General features: G+C 39.5%; 4 protein-coding genes across 8 annotated transcripts in view; 2 read left to right on the forward strand and 2 right to left on the reverse strand.

Moving 5' to 3' along the window:
* The window catches only part of LOC138060083 (polycystin-1-like protein 2), an 83,646-nt gene extending 78,471 nt beyond the window's left edge, over positions 1-5,175 (forward strand). For all 3 annotated transcript variants that reach the window (XM_068905784.1, XM_068905782.1, XM_068905783.1), the window contains 2 exons: positions 283-505; positions 1,078-5,175. In XM_068905784.1, the coding sequence (XP_068761885.1) occupies positions 283-505; positions 1,078-2,353 (1,499 nt within the window). In that variant the 3' untranslated portion in view covers positions 2,354-5,175. The remainder of the gene's footprint in view (positions 1-282; positions 506-1,077) is intronic.
* LOC138060084 (palmitoyltransferase ZDHHC4-like) lies at positions 3,895-10,690 on the reverse strand. 2 transcript variants are annotated; one of them, XM_068905786.1, is made up of 6 exons: positions 10,508-10,690; positions 10,296-10,390; positions 8,966-9,258; positions 7,924-8,168; positions 5,287-5,451; positions 3,895-4,573 (listed from the first exon to the last, which is right to left on the reverse strand). In XM_068905786.1, the coding sequence occupies exons 1-6, from the start codon at positions 10,634-10,636 to the stop codon at positions 4,496-4,498; spliced, it is 1,005 nt and encodes a 334-aa protein (XP_068761887.1). In that variant the 5' UTR covers positions 10,637-10,690; the 3' UTR covers positions 3,895-4,495. The 2 variants fall into 2 exon arrangements, with proteins under 2 accessions (XP_068761887.1, XP_068761886.1); XM_068905785.1 differs by having other exon boundaries at positions 5,127-5,451.
* Positions 10,691-10,786: 96 nt separating this feature from the next.
* Positions 10,787-16,465, forward strand: LOC138060087 (meiosis expressed gene 1 protein homolog). 2 transcript variants are annotated; one of them, XR_011134289.1, is made up of 5 exons: positions 10,790-10,899; positions 11,151-11,266; positions 14,343-14,410; positions 15,090-15,480; positions 15,961-16,465. XR_011134289.1 is itself a non-coding variant. In XM_068905788.1 (4 exons), exons 2-4 carry the CDS (start codon positions 11,170-11,172, stop codon positions 15,213-15,215), a joined length of 291 nt encoding a protein of 96 aa, XP_068761889.1. In that variant the 5' UTR covers positions 10,787-10,899; positions 11,151-11,169; the 3' UTR covers positions 15,216-15,532. The 2 variants fall into 2 exon arrangements, 1 of the variants encoding a protein (XP_068761889.1); XM_068905788.1 differs by lacking the exon at positions 15,961-16,465 and having other exon boundaries at positions 10,787-10,899; positions 15,090-15,532.
* A 521-nt stretch (positions 16,466-16,986) lies between these two features.
* Positions 16,987-19,450, reverse strand: part of LOC138060086 (THO complex subunit 6 homolog) — an 11,539-nt gene continuing 9,075 nt past the window's right edge. Inside the window, exons 12-14 of the mRNA XM_068905787.1 lie at positions 18,111-18,221; positions 17,193-17,321; positions 16,987-17,091 (exon numbers count right to left, since the gene is read on the reverse strand). Coding sequence (XP_068761888.1) covers positions 17,005-17,091; positions 17,193-17,321; positions 18,111-18,221 — 327 coding nt within the window. The 3' untranslated portion in view covers positions 16,987-17,004. The remainder of the gene's footprint in view (positions 17,092-17,192; positions 17,322-18,110; positions 18,222-19,450) is intronic.

Genomic DNA, 19,450 nt, shown 5'->3' on the forward strand with positions numbered 1-19,450 from the left:
TTCATAGGCCAGGTAACTAAGCACACAACTGTAAAATGGACTATTATTAGGGGAGGGTGGGTTTTGACGAAAGTGGAAAAAGAGCGAAACGAAGAGGGCTTTTTGAAACTTGAGAAGTTCGAAAATGCGCACATTGCGTTATAGCGAATCATAGACAGGGGGCGTGATTTGCAGGGGGCTGGGTAAGAAAGGGGGCACAATCCCTTTCCTATACCCAGACCCCACTCAATCATTATCAGTGGCTATCGCTGATTGCTTTAGTTCACTTGTGTGATTTTGCAGAATCGTGCCGAGTCCCATCCGAAGTATATGGCATAACCAGAAATTGTTATGGAGACTACTTTATCACTAAAGACGACGAGAATGATTATACTGAGGGCTGGCAGAACGTTACAACGTACCACACAAGAATAGATTGGGACGACATGATGTGGCGACACCAGAGTGGCTCCCAATTGGATGGGTATCCCTTTTGGGCAACGCTGAACACGTACAGTGGAGGAGGGTATGTTCCAGAATTGATTTAAACATCAATAGGTCATTTCCGAGTTGCTGTTTGTCTCGGTTTCGAAGCGAGTCTTGGTGCACAACTATTGTAAGGAAAATGAGTTTGATTTGCATAAGAATACCCAACTCATTTACATTTGAATGGTTGTGCACCAGGACTCGCTTTGAAACTGAGGCATGTAGTAACTCGCAAATGGGCTATTACATGGGCACGTGCATTAGTAATGGTACGGAAATGTAGAGATTTCATTATTAATAAATCCATTTTTCGCTGATGACAACGACAATGATAATTAAAAATAGAAGAGTAACTAGGTTTTGGAAGCATATTCATGTAAAAAAGCGTTCTCTGGTTACATCTTAGGTTTTAAAGGCTTAAGTCTGGAAGCCGAAAGTTAAACGTTTTTAAATTTTTCTTAACCAAAGAACGCTTTTTTTTACATGACAGTGATAACGATGACATGATGCCGATAGACATGATGTCGAGCATGATGATGGCCGACGAACGAGGGAAAAGAAGTAGTAGGTTTATTTCTTCGATAGCTGACTCTTAACATTTATTTTTAACAGATACGTCATTGTGCTTGAGCCGGGAATGGATAACCTTGACCGCATCGAGTTTCTTGAGAAACATCTCTGGGTCGAACGCCATACCCGCGCCATATTGACCGAATTTACCATTTATAACGCGCAAACCAATCTGTTTTCCGTGGTGACACTTGTGGCAGAGTTTCCCGCCATTGGCTCCGTTATACCTCACTCCAGCATCCAGACCATTCGCCTGTACGATTATACATCTTCTATTATATTCTTTGTCTTCACCATTTATGCCTTATTTGTGTCATTCATCCTATTTTTCACGTATCGCGAAATCAAGAACATTTACAAAACAGGCGTCCAGGCTTACGTTAAAGAGTTCTGGAACTGTGTGGAGTTTGGAATTGTCGCGTTCACCTTCACAGCCATAGCAATGTACGTTTACCGCGCGCTCAATTACCGCGACGTCCTGGACGAGGTCAGGCATGCTCCGTTCCAGTTTAAGAGCTTTCAGTTCGCAGCATATTGGGATGATACCTATACATTCAACTTGGCTATTATAGTACTGCTGGCGAATATCAAACTCAACAAACTCCTGCGGTTTAACAAGCGTTTTTCGCTTCTTTCCTCCACGCTCAAGTACGCTTACTATCCACTGCTCATGTTCAGTATCGTCTGGGGAATCGTCTTTGTAGCATTCACTTTAGTCGCGGCTCTGGTTTTCGGTTCGTCGCTGTCGAACTACCGTAATATTTCGGCTTCGCTAACCTCCCTTTTGAGCGTCATGCTTGGCCGGACGACGTTCCCTGAATTGCGCGACACAAACCGTATCTTTGGTCCAATATTCTTCTTTGGTTTCATGTTCATCATGTCGTTCGTCCTCATCAACATGTTCTTGTCCATCGTGATCGATGCCTTTTGGGTCGTCAAACATGACAATGACAAACAGTCTAACGAGCACGAGATCGTCGACTTCATCATCGAGCGATTCAAGCTTTGGTCAGGCATAGGAAAGACGAGGAGACCGCATAGTCGGGGAAGGGTGCTGTGGGACACTGCCGCAGCCCGAATCAAGGCCGTCGATGCATTTCAAGACAAGTCACGCTCGATCACCATCACGGGTTTGCGCGTGGACAATGTCTCTGAGCTCGAAAATAGACTCGAGAAACTTGTTGATCGAACTGATGATCTGTATGACGAGATTTTCCCTGAAAAAAAGCGATTTAAAGTCTTCCAGAAAAAGCAAAGCCCCATCGCTAGAGGAGATGTTCTTGTGGGGCGCACAAGCGCAAGTAACGAACTGTTTTAAGGTGCTCATGTGGGAACCCTAAAGGCTTTTGAGGGACTACTATTAAACAAGCAAGAATTGCTTTACATTTGTCTTTCGATACTTAAACTCTTTAGGGGAACTGGGAAATAGGTTTGATTTCATAAAGAAATAATCTTAAAAATTCAAGTAGCATATGTTTGTCTCCGTGAAGTCTTGCATTTATGGACTGACGTTTTGACAAATTGCACTGAGCGCAAGTCAGGAAATGAGGATAAACGATGGCCGGTGAGGTTCGAATCGAGTTTTTTCTTTTTATCTGTAGAGTTCATCAGATTTGTCCATCGCTTGTCTGTCCTGTTGGCTTACTTTACTCCTTTTTAAGGACGGTGCCTGCTATTAGTGTTATTGCGCATACGTTCTGCGCATTTCGAGATACTCGGGTTTCCTAACGGTGATGCTTACTAATACAGTGATATTTTTGCGCGGTTTAAAACTATCCGGAGAAAATAGATCTTAGTAAGCACTCTTGGTATCCAAAAAGAAAATTGGGTAACCATGCATTTTTTGACAGATAATTAAGCTTCAATTTGAGAAAGAACGCCATACGTTGCTTTGTATTTTAAAGCTTTTTACAAACATTATTCATCAATCATCTTTGGAAAAATGCGTAATTACCCTCCCCCCCCCCCCCCAATTTTCTTTTTGGATTTCAGTAACACTTGTTAAGATCTTTATTTCCTACATAATCATAAACCGGGGCAAAAATACTTTTGAATTAGTAGACACCATCTTTAAGATAATTTGCAAAGTGGCCAGAAGACGAAGAAAGTTGAGGTTGTGCGTTCCTGCGGGTCACAGAGATTACCACGAGTCAACAAGCGTGCGTGGGCGAATGAAAGCGCGAAGAAGGGGAACGGGCGAACCGCGTTCTCCTTTTTCGTCCAATTGATTGTCGTGTTCTTTGCAGTAACCGTGCAGGGTCGGGGCCCGTTTCTCGATCGTCTAAGTCCCGAAAAGCCATTTTGGAAACTTCCACCTGCTTGTTTTGTTTCTTTTAACATGTTTTTAAGATAACAAAGAGCCAAATAGCAGTGAACTTTAGGAACTCAAAACCTCTCTGTTCTTGACATACAAACAAAATTGTGCCACCCGAAAAGGCCCGAAAAGTTTTTTGGACTTCCGAGAAACGGATCCCAGGCAAGAAAATGCAGATAAAATGAAACCTTTCCTTGAAGGCGATCTTTACTTCTAAAAGTTTTAGTCTCGTACCAAATAATTTCCCTTTTTTGTACAAAAAAGCCTTAAAATTGCAGCTCAGTTGATTAGGCAACTCTCAATCGCCCAGTCATTTGGCACACAAGTAAGCAGCATACCATTGTTGCACCAAAGTTGAACTTCGTATGAAACAATATTTAACCCGCCTTAGAGTCCAGAGGTACTTGTCAAGAGCCCATGTCTTAGACCGTCCAACAAGTTTGAGTGATGGTTTTTTCCATAGCTATCTTCCCCGAAAATTATGAATCTGGAATGTACGCACATTGATTAACCAAGTTAACAATAATTGAAAGAGAGACGAAAAATAACTCATAACTGCGTGATGTAATCGGAGACAACGCACATTGATTGGCCAAGTTCACAATATTTGAAAAAGAAGTTGTTCAAAATATGAAAAAACGATCACTCCCGAGGGAGATTTTTGACTTCCTGTCTTTGTGTAAGATATAATTTTCTTAAAGAAAAAGTATACGTAACAATGATTGTAATTATCAGAAGAGAATTTTTACTTGATTTTGTAACTAGGGGAAATATGAATCAATAGAAAAGATCCTAATTAAAAACGAACGAACTTCTTAATACAATTCGGTATCAGTAGCAAGATACGTAATAAATTATTTGACAGCCAATGTTTGTTTTTTTAGTTTTTCACAGTGGATGCCTGACTTCCTCGCACTCGTTTGTTCTACCTCTCATACAACACGACATAGAATGTAACATTTGGCGGCCATAAACACCTGCAGCTGCCTGCAGTTTTGCTTAGGTTTTGATAGCTGATTGCACCCGGCTTTATAAACTGGCCTTCACTCCTTCCGAACCGAAATTCAAAGGGAGCAGGGAAGACTCAGTGCTCAGAGCAAACGTCTCCAACAAATGTGGCCCGGGTTCGATTCCCAGACTTGGGCTTCACATGTGGGCTGAGTTCGTTGGTTCTCTACTCTGCACCGAGAGGCTTTTCTCCGGGTACTCCGGTTTTCCCCTCTCCTAAAAAAAAACAACCTATGATTTGGCATGTGCTAATTACTTTGATTTGATTTAACTTCTGTCCCCAGTTAGTGTCTCAACGCTAAATAGACTTGCTATTACATGGGTGTCGGTAGAAATAGACCTTTTTGCAGATACGGCGGCCATTTTGATTTATCCTGTCTCGAAAGACATTATGGGATCGGGGGGGGGGGGGGGGGGGAGCGGAGGGTGGCAAATTTATATGTATTTGCCCCTGGGCATCCCATAATAGCTATTGAAACGATATAGAAATCAAAATGGCCGCTGTTTCTGCAAAAAGGTCTATTAATTTCATAGACCAAATAAGTCCAACCGGGGCCACTGATCAAACAAGCCAATCCCAACAAACGCAATAGCAACGGGGCGGAAATCCAGGGTCTCAAATGGTTTTTCTTAGTTGTTATATGAGGTACCGCGAGGTTTTTTGAGCCTATCACTACGTCTTGTATGGTAAAAAACAATTACTTTGGTTTCACGCTCAAACGAAAAGCGCTCTATTAACGAAACACTTCCACAATATTTCTCCACACACCCTGGTAGTATGGCGTGCTTGTCCTTCGGGAGATATTCCATGTTTCTGCCCCATCCGTCAAGGCTCTTGATAAAACAGTTCTCCTACCCAACCTTCGTTGTGAAGCTTGAAGGGATGCGTGGTTTACTTTCTCGGTCATTTTCCCCGATGGACGACGTACCTTTGTGCTATTTTTCGTGGAGAAAAATCGCTTGTAGAGTTCATTTGTAGTTTGATTTGTCAAAACAAGGTAGCAGTGAAATAATGAAAATCCAGACGTTGCCAAACCAAATAAGAGGACTGTCAGAAAGAGAATGGCGAGCAAAGGATAGCGAACCAACAAATACTAAAAAGTAAAGAAGATAAAGAAAATTTGACAGGTCTTATGGTAATGGTATCTGAAAGATGAGCGTGTATAAATACTTTTTTATTAGAGCGAGTTTCAATCGAGTGTCGCAAAACCGAAACCAAAGTAATTACTTTGGCTAATCAAAAAGGACGGAGACAATCCAGTAAACCAATCAAAACTGGAAGTGATTACACGTAGAAGACACAAAGCGCGGGAAAATGTGCACCCACGAGTCACTGGCGTTTATACAATAAATAGAATACTAAATGGCCGCTTGGAGATACGAAATTTCTCTCCTCGTGTATAAAAATATCTCATTTCGCGTCGCTCACTTATGAAATATTTTTCAACACGAGAAGAGAAATTTCGTTTCTCCGCGCGGCCATGCAATATCATCTATTATTTACGGTCGGATTTTAGTGTAGTTTGATGTAGCTATCTCCGAGCATTTACCCTCCCAAACATGATACACCACGGAAGAGAGACGACAACAGCGGGAACTACATGGCCTAGACTGAGAAAAATGATCTGCAGCAGTACGTGTCTAGACATGATAATGCGTTGGAATACAATGTTTATCACCGCTGTTTGTGTTATTTTCTTTATCAAGCTACAATGGCCTAAGAACAAGAGTTTATACGATACATGCCCTACTCTTTGCGAATAGCGTGTGGTTACTTTTTACGTCCCACAACGTTATGAACATTAAAGAGATGGCGCCTACAGTTTATCGTTTATCGTTCTTATGCGAGAAGACTAGAGAGTCTAACCATTTGCAGATGTCATTTCAAAAGCAGCAAATTAAAGACCCTAAGTGTAATAGTCCGGCTTGAGTCCACCCTCGTTTCCAGGATTCTCTCCTACTCGTCCACCGGAGCGAGAGAGAGAGACGAGTAGGAGAGAACCCTGGGAACGAGGTTGGCCGGAGTCGACCTCACGACCTCCCGCATGGCATCCCGATGAGCCACAGGTGCGCAGGTACAGGCGCTGGCTGGTTTTGACTTCTGTATCAGTGTTTAGTTCCACATGTACAGTAAGGGGCCCAGTTCTCGGCGACTTTTTGTTCAACGTTTATTATTTGCGCCACAAATGAATATGAAATAAAAAGCAATTGCTTCCAAAGGTAGCTTGATTCCTTGTCTTTCGTCCTGCCGAGTTTTGAGGTTACAGCTACTATATACTGTGAGAAAGTCGAGGTGACATGAAGGTAGGTGAATTTGGTTTCCACGAAAACGTGTTTTTTTACGGCTACTCGAATTACATGCCTTGGTCTAATTCAAGTTTATATTTTATCCATATAGGAGGCCCAAATGAGCCACTTAGTCATTTGTAAAAGTAAAGCTGTAATGGGGTGGCATGTTCTGACAGTAGATAAGAATTAAAACTATGAGTTCTGACTTACTGGACCCCGTTTTGAAATACCCAACTCCTTTTTGAGCCTCGCTTGCCATGGAGCAATTAAGAGAAAAACTAGGTGTGCAAAAAACTTCCTTTTCTAACGTGAAACAAAGCTCGTTAAGGATACTTTGTGGTCGAAATATCAAACACAAGCCCTGATGGTGATAAAGCGTTGTTTATTCTGAGAAATCGAGTTTACATTTTTTGTGGCCGAGAACTGGGCCCCATACTGTACATGACGAGCACTCGACAAACTCCCTTTTGACTAACGGCTATTTTTGTTTACACGGGCTCATACACTTTTACTTTTTGAGATATCAATGCCAAGCCGGCCATATTGTGCTGGAGAATTAAGGTCAGACCACACTACTCTTATCGAATAGCGCGTGAGATCTTTAACGCCCCACAGAGTTTTATGAACAAGGGTTGAGAGGGGCCTACGGTTTACGGACTTTATCCGAGAAAACTTGGGCAACCGTAAAACCAGGAATCCTGAATCCGGAATCCGGAATCCGGAATCACAGGTCATTGTTTTACCAATACAGAGAGTAAAAAATATCCTAAACATTCATAAAAGCTAACCTTGGGCCTAATTAGGCCTAAACAAACGTTTTTAGGCCTAAGGTTAGCTTTTGTGAATGTTTAGGATAGTTTTTACTCTCTGTATTGGTAAAACAATGACCTGTGATTCCGGATTCCGGGTTTTAGAGCCCTTTCACCAACGGGTGCGGTTTCGGGAGCTTTTGGCCTCGATGACAACGGGGAAACGTACCGAATCAAAATGATATTTTCGCAACAGTCTGTCATATGTAGTTGCCTAATGTCTGTGGCCGAAGAGACATTATTTTTTTTTTTCTTCGTGCATTTTATGTTGATGTATCAATAATGTAATTTTTTGATGCAATTTCATTTACTCGGTTTTTTCCCAATCTCAACTGGCAATTTTCTTAAATTTAAACTCCTTTCATCTCTCACAGATTTAATCCCACTTGAACGTGTTTGCTGACCACCATTCATTGTGGCCGGTTTTCTAATTTTAACAAAATGAATTCTGAACAAAACAAAATTTACCTGTGTAATAATTCTAATTCCAACGAAATAATGTTGTCCATGATCATCTACATATTTCATGGTTGCTAAGCCTTCAGACATCACGATGTAAGCGAACACAACCACGAGCACAAAAGTTGTGTACAAGCAAAGAACAGCTGTACTTGTAATGAAGGCCAAAAAGAACTTGTAGTTTTTCTTTCCGATGCAGTTGTTCACCCAGGAACAGTGATGATCAAAGCGGCTGACGCATAAATTGCAAATAGCTATGAGAAAATATAAATCAAATCATTACTACTTGAAATATACAATACAAACAATTTTGTGAAAAAAATCATTTCGTATGGCATATTAAACTACACTCAGTCTATCTATTGCTCACTTCCTGCTCACGGAAGAAGGAAACAAATAACCATCCTCTTGCTTCATGAATTTGTAAACAATTATTTTGCTCTTTGCAGAGTGAACTCCTCAACATCTGCTAGTGTAGCCACTGTCTCCTTCCAATTTAAACATAATATGTATCCAATTCCTCCAATTTGTTCTAAATGCGGCACATACATGTACATGTAATAATAAGCCACAATCGATATCATGGACAAAACTCTTAAGAAAATTACCCTTCCAAGCACTTTCAGTTGTTAACAAACAATTGATCATACAGTACAGTGTATTTCAAACCCCCACCCCACCCCCCCCCCCTCCCCCCCTTACCTGGAAATCAAAACTTTTCAAATCAACATTGGACAGGGGGAGGGGCCGGGAGGTAAGGAGTAACTGCAACATTAATTTGTGGAATTCACATGGGAGAAATATTGAATAAGTGCTTTCTGCCGGTTTGTGTGCGGTTTTCTTACCAAGTTTAAAAGCCCGCGATTGCAGTCGTTAGTAGAAAATGGGCAAAATGTGCAAATAAAGGACTGAAGAAATTCCTTTAGTGGCAATATTTAATAATGAGATTTCACGTGGAAATAATCATTGCTATCTGAGATTAACACAAGCATGAAAAAATATATATATTTGCCTGGGTTGAGAGCACTAAAACTGGCAGGTTACTACTCACAGCAGTGTTTTGATCTTGCTGGCTTCATAAACTTGCATGTGTAGCATTCTTGGGCTGCGTAATACAAACCATCAAAGGCATACTCTTCCATAAGCTCGGAATGGAGTGACGCCGTTATTACTCCAGGCTCTCTCGAGGAACAAATGAAGAATAGGGACAGATTGATGAATATCAGCATACATTCAACAATAATAAATGCATTAATGCTACTGAAATAAGGTATAACTTCAAACGTGAAAACAGCTGTTCCACCAGTGATAATGAAGCCATATAATAACTGGATACAGGGATTTCTGAAAGAAAATTGAAGAAAACAGGTAGCAAAGGGTAAGTTGTTTTACTATACAATCATGTACACTCAATTTTCTGCTGGTTGAGTGACAGACCTCTCAAATCTGCCATGAATCTCACGGTGTCTTCTCACAGCTTCAAAATGAGACACAATTAGGCAGACTTAACAGCAAGCCAACAGAATACAGTTTTCTTGAACAATTTCCTTTTTGACTTGCTAGTCAGGACTGGTGTGAATGTAAAGTGATTGTCTGGCACCACCAGCACTTTTATACAAATCTGTACGATGCAGTTGCGATTCAAATCTGATTGACTGGCAAATATGATCATCAATCAGTACCATTTTCTCACATTGTAGTAACACTGCCAAAGAATCAGCTCATCTCATTTCAAACATTAAAAAAGAAATTATGCACTGAAACACAAACGTTTTGTGGTTTTCAATAGATTGTTAAGTCTTGACTTAAAACAACTGAAATTGTGCTAAAAATAATATTAACTTCCCCCCTCAACACACACACCCTTTGATGATATTTTCTTATTATAAAAGGGACTGCCAGACTCAACCCTGAGGGTCAGACTGGGTCCAAATTACTAAGATTATTTTACACAACTTGACCGAGAGTTTGTTCAGACTTTCAGAAGAAATTCATGTACTCAGTGAACCGTGACTGACGTGACACTACCACTGGCATTTTCTACTGGGAGCAGGGGACAACTACAGTGTACTTTCAGAAGGGTGGGGTCATTTTGCTGACACTTGGGTATTCCTTTCTTTTCCATCACTGTTTCCACACAAATTCTTGGTAGCCTTTAAGCCACTATCAGTAATAGTCCTCGAGTAGCGAAAAGCGTTACGGTTTCTTTCATTTTATTCCCAAATAAATATTTTTTCAACTTGCATTTGCTAACTTTATTATTGCCTTTTCTGTCCGACTAGTTGGGTGATACTAAAACAATTAGACCCTTCGCCATCAGGTCAATAACCGGTCTAATTGTTAATTAACCGTGTTTTTGACTGGTAACGGGCAAAACATACCTTGTAAACAGAACGTAATTGGTGGCGTTGCTTATTCCACGAGTTATAGCTACAGGAATGCATTTTTCAAAAACAGATCTTGTGAATACGATGACCTAAAAATGTTAACGGAGCATTTTAACATTCTTTTTTTAATTCTAAAAACATGCAGAGGTTGACCCCGAATGAAATAAGAGGGATGTCAATACAATATTTACAAAGATAAGGCTTACTACAAACAAGTATCGACGCAGCAGTCCGATCCAACCATAACGATGATACTCATATTTTCCAGCAATAACGACGTAAGATATTACTACGAAACAAAAAGTATAAATGCAAGCCATTAAAAGGAAATCCATCGTTGTGTCTTCTATCCGCCATGTTTCTTTGAACTTTTCCTGAGGTTTACACGGATGAAATTCCTGCAGGTTGCTGCACCACCATTAGTTACCGCCGGCTCAAGATTATTCACTGTTTTCTTTAGTTGTCATAGTTACTGCATCTAAGCCAATCAGATGGCAACAGGCAACTGTTGCATAGCGAAAGCTAAACAGTTTTCAAACAGTTTATCATTGGAAAATTTTATCGTTTCTAGGATATTGTACAGAGAGAAGCCGTTGAGGTGAGTAGCTTTAAGTTTTTGTCTACCATTTTCCGGTGAAGATTCCTAAAACACCGTTACTGTGGTGGCATTCCAACGTGGATTGAGGGTCGTCGACAAAACGCTATTCCCACGATTCAAAAAGTTAATCTTGCCTCAAAAATTACGTGTGGGTTTATACAGAAGCTTCGATTCAGATTTCCATATTTAAGTGGTAAACTTTCTTCGGGATAGTAGTGTTTACAGCTGACTTTCACTTATCTTTGTTTCAGGATCTACCATTAATTTAATATGGCGTCTATCCACACTGAAGTTTCACCCGTTGCTCAACCGACCAGACCTAAGTCTGTTTCAAGACCAAAGCGATGGAGTGAAGAGGTTGAAGAAGGTAGGATGCCTTTCGTTGAATTAGTGGGATATTCCTGAAGGGCTGGAGTTAGTTGTTAACTGAAATGCTCCTATATAAATGAATTGGATTGAGTTGGAATATATAAAGGCCAGCTTGTTTTAATTTGTATCTTCCTCACGCATTTTGTACTATTGTCTGGACTCCAGAGGGACACGCTTTTTGTGGAATGTTTTTTAATAAACTCGCATGTCGTGTTTTAGCGGGTCTAAAATCACGGTACTTTGCCTCATGGTTTTCGGAATCCGACAAAACATGCCTGCTCATTTATTACAGGGTTTATCAGTTACACTTGTCCCTCAACAATATTTTCTTCATATTTGGAAACTAAAGGCTGGTTTTAACTAGCAAAGGAGTTGGAGTCATAATCAGTCTTAAGCGCAGAGCATTACGATGTAGTGAAAATCGAAGTGTTGGAGTCGAACGTATATAGAATACCGATTCCGCTTATGACTCCGTGACTTATGATCTAGGGAAAACTGCATTGTCCGAGTAAGAAGCAGGTCCGGAAGCGGAGTCGGAGTCAGAAGCGGGTCCCCAGTAATTGGCCTAATAGCTGTTGCGGTATTCCTCTCCATGTATCTATTTGTATTTTCATTTTTGGGTATGTCATTGTACTCTCCAAAGCTAATAAATTAAACTAAATTAAACTAAATTAAGTTAAATTAAGCAGAAGTGGAAGAACAAATAAATCACAATGCTCGATTCCAAGCATCATGATTGGTTGGTTCTTCCTCTTCTGCTTCCTACTCCAACAATCCAGGGCTCGAAATTGCGACCAATACAGTCGCATTTGCGACTAAATTTTTCCCTTTGCGACTAAAATATCTGGAGAAGTCGCAAATTTGCGACTTGTTGTCACCTTCGTTCTTTCGAAACAAAAGGGTTAGCAGTTGCCACTTTGCTGCTACTTTTGCTAAAATAAACAAATAAATAAATGACAAAATTATTTTGTTTCTCGCTATGAATTTTCTCTGAAGGTAGCGTAATTGTATAGTAATTTAGCTGCGATGTTACGTGCACAGCTCCATTCCTTCGATCATTCGCCATTTTCAGCAGTTTCTTTACACACAAGTACTGCGGGCTCATATTTTTCTGCTAAACCGCTGACAAGACAATGCAGCGCGGCGATTTTGCGACTAAAATTTACTAAATTGCTACTAAATTTTCGTATCTTATCGCAAAATGCGACTGGATTTTTTCGTTAATTTCGAGCCCTGCAATCTAGTTTTTGCTGGATCACAAGCGACGGTCAGTCATGAGCAGAGTCGGAAGAAAATGGGAACATTCTGATTGTTCTAACTCTGATTCCGCGAGCTTATGATTCCGCTTACAACTCTGCTCTTTGATTTTCACGAGGTCATAAGCGCTCTTATGAATCCGACTCCGTCGCTAGTGAAAAGCAGCCTTAAAAGTTAATAATTTTGTGGACATCAATCAAATATTTCCATGATGACAATCCTGTTCTCTTGGCAGCAAGTTGAATTGGTCATGGGAACATGTCGTCCACCTAAATTTTACTTTTGAAGTATGAAAAAGTGTCATTGAGGGGTGCATGTGACCAACTTATTCAGCTTCAATGAATGGGATTTGAACCCTGACCTTTGCTATACTGGTGCAGTGTTCTACCATTAAACTCACAGTAGATACATGTAATGATAAAAGTTAATAAACGAAAGCCTATGGTAATGGTAATGAATTTATATAGCACATTTTCTATTACAAGCAAGGAATCTATGACTGAGATTGGAGGTCAGCATATATAGGTGCTGCTGGCAGCTGCTATCAGTCCATTAGCAAACTCACGCAGCACATGAGTGAATGAAATGCGGCCTGACCACAACACCGGGAGCCCCATGCCCTACTCTTTACGAATAGCGTGTGGGTTCTTTTACGTCCCACTGGGTTGTGAACATTCAAGGGTTGTGGGACGAGGCTTTCGGATTATAGTCCTTAACCGAGAAGACTTGAAAGTCTTAACAATTTGCGGATGTAATTGCAAAGGCTGCAGCACTTTCTCTTTAGTTATTTTACGACCCCAAGTGTTGGTCCAGCCGGAGTCGAACTCACAACCTCCCGCATGGCAGCCCGATCTCAACCAACTGAGCACGCACCGGTGCATGCCTAATATTTGACCCTCAGAGAGAATCAAAATAAGATGCAGATCATTGAAGTTACATGCATTATGGCTTTCATAATAACTTGCAGTGATCTACATCCTCTACAGGGTCATTCATTCTCGTCCCCAAAGTTCTCTTTTCTTTTGGTCAGTGCCAAGAAAATGGACTCTGGTCACAGCCAAAGCAGGCAATCCAGGAATCATTTACTTCCAGCTCTTCTGCACATTCTCAGAAATTTGAAACATTAACAGCCATCATCGGTTAAACATTATGCCATTACAGAACTGCGACAGTCACTGCACATAATTATTTTTGGCTGTGGTCAGACTCCATGTTCTTGGTGCTAAGCAAAAGAAGAGGGATTTGGGGACAAGAAGTAACGCTGGGTCATCACGGTGGTTATCAGTCCCACATGCCCCTCAACAATATTTTTCACATTTCGAAAGTAATATTTAGGTGGACATCAATCTAATGTTTCCCTGACAAATTGGACCTGTTCTTGTTGCGGTAGTTAAATTTCTCGTGGAAACTTTTGGCTGGCGTCCACCAACATTTTATTTTTTAAAAGTGAAAAAAATTAATGTCGTCATAGATCATCACTGGTATGGCTTTCACATGATACTTTTGTCAGATTAATCTACAGTGTAGGTCACTCTCCCTGACCCCTGCCCAAACAATGTTGAATTGTCTGCATTCACAGTACTCTGAACTGGTTGCATACCTGTTTGCTTTTAACAACCATGTATGATGAGGAAGGGAGGCAGTGAATATATCCCAGTAGTTGCAACATTAAGGTCATAATTGCTGTACTTAGACTAAGTACAGCTAAACATGCATGCAAATGTTGTTTGTTTTTTTCATATTTTCGTGATGTTTTTGTTGACTGTCCCAAGGAATTTTGTGTACAGAATCAGCAATTATTTTGAACTCATTTTCAGCTTACAGGTTTCAAATTGCTGGTTACAGAGATGCCATTGAATACCGTGATGTCAAGAGGAAAGAACCAGTAAGTTATTCACCACGGGGACCATCAATTGGAATTTGGGGTGTGCATGTTTAATGGAAACAGCTTGTCCATCAAAGCATTGACATTATTTTATTGACATTTTATTTCAAAGGGTATTTCAAAATCTGATCTTTTCACCCACCTTATGCATGAAGATATTGATGTTGCCATTGTTACCATTCTCGTTACCAAAGCCTCGGAAAGCGACCCAAGGCTCTGGAAACCCTACATAGGAGAACATGCGCCGTACGGTTGTTATAGCCAAAAATTGGCTATTTGAACATTACAGTGCCTGCTCGCTCCTCGTGCTAGCATGAATGTGCCAATCAGAGATGCTTTTCATTGTTCTTCATGAAAACCAGTGAGAAGACACATTGTTTCAGGGTTCCCCAGAGCCCTTCTTTCTGTCATCAGTCAAGAGAAGAGCTCTGGGGTCGAGATTGCCAGTCAGTTACTCAATATTCATTTCTGATTTGTAAAACTTGCATTCAAAATAATGTGATCAATGATGCAAGTATTATTTTAACCCATTCACATGTACATGTAACTCGCCCTCCAATCAGCGAGTAAAATCTGCAAGTCTCACCTGATGAATACATTTATGATAAACGAAAATAACACACACAGGTAATTAACAAACAACACAATAACATTTCTGATTCCCTGTTTTTCTCTACAGGACCGTTGGCCACATAATGGTTACGTCAAGAAGCTTCAGCGCAAAGATGGTTGTTTCATTTACTTTGACCGAACAAGAGAATGCACCGACAAAGATGTTTACAAATGCAAGCTGTATGGTTATTAATGAAATCATGGATTGGTGAAATTGCATGATTAACAAAAGACTGAAGTGGAACAATGAACACAAGAAGCAATACACTATTACGTGTAATTTTATGGAGTATACAAAACCGGAGACGAAATTAAAATTAACGCATTTTGATTCTTTTATAATTATGTACATGTAAGTGTAAAAAGTAAAATTCTCACTTTGAAATGATTATTGACAGACTGTTTAATATAATTTTAATAATTAGTAGCAGCGACATGGCCTTTCGTCATGTATATGTGTATGATAACTGTCAAGTTCTCAAGATAATAAAATACATGTTTGTGTGGGTATTATAGCAAATTTTAATCTCTATAAAATAATTTTTGTGCAGATTACCAGTATACAGTAGATCTGAAATTGAAAAAGATTGTTGTTAACTTATTATTAAGTGACTCTTTTTGTCTCATTGAATGGGAGGTTTACCTTCATCACCTGTTTCTTGTCAAGGCTGGGACAGATACAGGATTTTAGTCAATGAAGGATCAGACATTTTGAATTACTGTACAGTACATGTACTTCAAACCAGGAATTAGGATGCTTTGTCCTCTCACGCTTTCTTGTCACCAACCACATCCATGTATAAACATTTTCATTTCAGTTCAGGGGTTTGACCAAACTCCTGGATCTGTCCCAGCAAATAACGAAGAAAAAGATTCTTCCATAACAATTATGCTATGTAACTGATTGCTAGCACCGAGTTACCCCTGGTTTTCACTAGTGATGCAAGCCTGTGCTTCCTCTAAACTATATCCTTGCGTTCACTTGCATTGTGTGAAAACGAAAAGCAGGATAACAAAAGGAAGTTTGTCGCATCTGGCCAATGAAAGCACCAAGTCTTGTTCCAGATTCCCTGCGTCTGAGCATTTGAACAAAATGGCAGTTGCCGTGCTATATGTCAACATTCGTTTTCACTAGCATAAGCTGTTTGTGCTTGCGTTGCTAGTAAAAACCAGGCTTTATGATGCAGGGATTAAAGTTTACAATAGCTTTCAACCATCCATGTTGTTTGCTTGCAGACAAATGACAAGACTGTTTCCTATCATCAGATTCTACAGTAACTGTAAACTATGCCCTTCATAATTTTAATAAGGTTCTAGGAAACGTTTTCTAACCTTTGAATATTGTCACTGCAAAATTTTGAAAATAATTATAGTAAAATGCAAGGTTTTAATGCCTTTCTTCAACTTGTACTTGTAAAAAGTTACAATAAAGAACTGTATGGAGCATGCTTTTATTTAAACATCAGCAACAAAAGAGAGATATAAGGAAAGAACTTGATAAAACAGTACATACACGTACACTGTAGCAACAATCGTAATAACATTATTTTATAACTTTTGTGTAAGGGAGGCTATGTCACGCAAAATGTTGTAATTTCATGACACCCAAAATGCCCGAAAAGTAGAATGAAACGTTGCAATAACTACTAACTACAAGAAATGGAAAGAGAGGCACGCATTGACAAGATTGAAACATTGCATTTGGGTAATCTTGAAAAAAGTTGGCCCAACGTCTTTCAAGTTTATGGCAAATCGCTCAGAAAAAGGTCGTTTTTGCTCAGAATCATCTTGTTTTATTTATGTAACCGTACGATACTTTCATCAGTAAAGGAATTTCACATTATCATTTTCGAGTTTTGAACTCATGATCAACGAAAGATTTTCCCTAAACACCCTAAAATACATGTAACATGATAAAAATTATTAGCCCCTTTCACTAGGGAAATTAAAGAACAAAGCCAGAATTGAGTCAACATTTTATTTCATTGAGAAAATCTTAGAGAAAGTGCTTTGTAACCAAAGTTTGTAAAGACATCAATATTAGCTGAACTTCCACCAACCACAAGAACCTGGTTAAAATGAAACCATAACAACATGTTAATAAAACTTGAAAGAGTGAGTGAAATCAAAGGTATTTTTAGTTCATCATTATTTTGTTTCTTGGACTTGCCTTATTTGTTGGAGACTTGTCATTTACTTCGATTGCAAACACAGAGTTTGGAGTGCAAGGTACTTGTGATTTTAGGTCACCATTTAACTGCCAATGAAAGATGGATGGCTCTGAACCAGCTGAAAGTATCTAGAGCAAACAAATTAAAAGTTACAATGTTTATACTTAGACCAGCTTCAACTACTGTACAAATGTTAGGCTCAATTTCCAGGCAATTTTGGGAGTTCAGTTAACACCCTCCTCCCCAATGCACGGCTGGATCACTGGCCCGCGTTGTTTGTCTGCGAAGTTGCACCAGTCATAATTGTATTACTGGTACTTGTATTTTGTACTTGGCAGGACAGGCGACTTTCTAATTGATGAAAACTACTGTACAATAATTTATTGGCTGGACCAGTGATCCAGCCATGATGTGAGCGGAGGAACGCAGGCATACACCATGTGTATACCTTGCACGAAATGTCATCTTATAAAATACTATGATCTTAACTACGAGAATGAGACCTTTCAAATTGGTCAACAAGAATATTGTGACCTACATGTAACACTGTGGGAAAACCATGTTGATGATACACTGTGAAGACTTCAAATAACTTTTATTCACTTGACACTGTTCTCAAAGACAAGAAAAATTGGGTGTCCTTGCCATCATGACGGTAATGTGGTCTAATAAAATTACAGTAACTGTAAAAACGTCTTTGAATAATGGCCAGTTACCCTGAAAGGAATGTTCACAACTGTACAGTCATCCTATTGAGCTACCTTAAATAAAGTGTTTCATGTACATGTACGCCTTTTTCAAAACAATTTAACCAAACAATTAAATTTTAGCCAGACCCAAAATGTAGCTACATATGTGAGCAGATCTGCAAACATCAATCAGTGAAGGCACATCCCGAGTGATGCAATTTAACTTACAAGGTCATCATGGAAGACAGCTGCTTGTTGCACGGATGATGTTTGTAGAACACTTGTACAAGTCATGGTCCGCAAATGCCACATAGACAGTGAGGGACCACCACCACAAACCTTCAAGAGTAAGATTAGTTTAATTTTTTAACAATGAAAATTATATTATTATTATTACATTTTCAGCTGGTTCACTGAATCTCAGTTATCAGCTCATGTATCATAATGAGCTCTTTTAATATGGAAACTGATTGTGTCAAGTGTTGCCAAGCTGGAAAATGATTGGTTCTAATTTCCAAGTGCTCAGAATGTGATTGTTCCATTCGCGCTTGTTGGATATGAGACCAGTTATAGCCAACTCGGTGCTGTGTGCACTGTTGGCTATTTACCATACTTGTAAAATTAATGATTATTCAATGCACACTATGACATGCAATAATTAACAATTATTCCATGAGTGCGCATTGGATGTGAGATGGTAAATAGCCAACAAGGCACGTAGCGCCGAGTTGGCTATAACCAGTCTCATATCCAAAAAGTGCAAATGGAATAATTTATTGTTTCATTAAATTCCTTATAAACTCCAAAAGTTTGGAAGTACGAAATACGAGCGAAAAAAGCGAGAAAATCCAGGCGAAATCGAAAAAGCTTGATGAAGATGCGATGTTGTGTAATACCTGGTTGTCAGATAGACACAGGCTCATCACAAAAGCGTTTCTTACCTTTTCGCGTACTTCTAAGCTTCGGAATTGATACAACGTTTCCACAAAAACTTTTTTATTTTTTTGCTTTATACCAAGAGAAATTTGCTTTCCAGCGAAAAAAAGTTTAGTTTAGCAACGCAAAGCACATCATTATTTTAACATATAGACCCTATGCAAAAATGGCTGCTCTTAAATATTATTATTCTTTTGTTCATATTCAAAATAGCCCAACTAACTAGAACCAACTAGAATTTTGGTCTCAAAAACGCGGTTAGTTGGGCTATTTTGAATATGAACAAAAGAATAATTTAAAGGCAGCCATTTTTGCATAGGGTCTATAAGGTCAAACTAACTAAAGGTATATGAGCTGATAACCGAGATTGAGTGAACCAATCAGAGCATGAGAATTGCATTATCCGAGGTTGAGAATTTAATAATAATTATTTGTTAACCCATTGACCCCTGGTAGTAAGACTTAATGTTATTTTACTATGTCTAACTCCAGACAATTTCCCGCATCAACTGGGGGCATATCCTAGGGTGTTTGAGGTGTCTATGGGTCAAATAGCTGTGAATATTTTGCAAGATAGGGTCTAACCCCTATCCCTAACCCAAAAGATGTTTCCTTTGGAAGGGAAAGAGCAT

Source organism: Montipora capricornis, chromosome 8 (assembly GCF_036669925.1).
Source record: "Montipora capricornis isolate CH-2021 chromosome 8, ASM3666992v2, whole genome shotgun sequence".
Taxonomy (NCBI): domain Eukaryota; kingdom Metazoa; phylum Cnidaria; class Anthozoa; order Scleractinia; family Acroporidae; genus Montipora; species Montipora capricornis.

Coding starts and splice junctions, on each gene's coding strand:
- LOC138060087 (XM_068905788.1), top strand. CDS start 11,170: ATGGCGTCTATCCACACTGAAGTTTCACCCGTTGCTCAACCGACCAGA. Junction 11,267..14,342: donor GAGTGAAGAGGTTGAAGAAG/GTAGGATGCCTT, acceptor ACTCATTTTCAG/CTTACAGGTTTCAAATTGCT. Junction 14,411..15,089: donor ATGTCAAGAGGAAAGAACCA/GTAAGTTATTCA, acceptor TTTTCTCTACAG/GACCGTTGGCCACATAATGG.
- LOC138060084 (XM_068905785.1), bottom strand. CDS start 10,636: ATGGATTTCCTTTTAATGGCTTGCATTTATACTTTTTGTTTCGTAGTA. Junction 9,259..10,295: donor AATTACGTTCTGTTTACAAG/GTATGTTTTGCC, acceptor ATTTTCTTTCAG/AAATCCCTGTATCCAGTTAT. Junction 8,169..8,965: donor AGCAAGATCAAAACACTGCT/GTGAGTAGTAAC, acceptor ATTTTCTCATAG/CTATTTGCAATTTATGCGTC.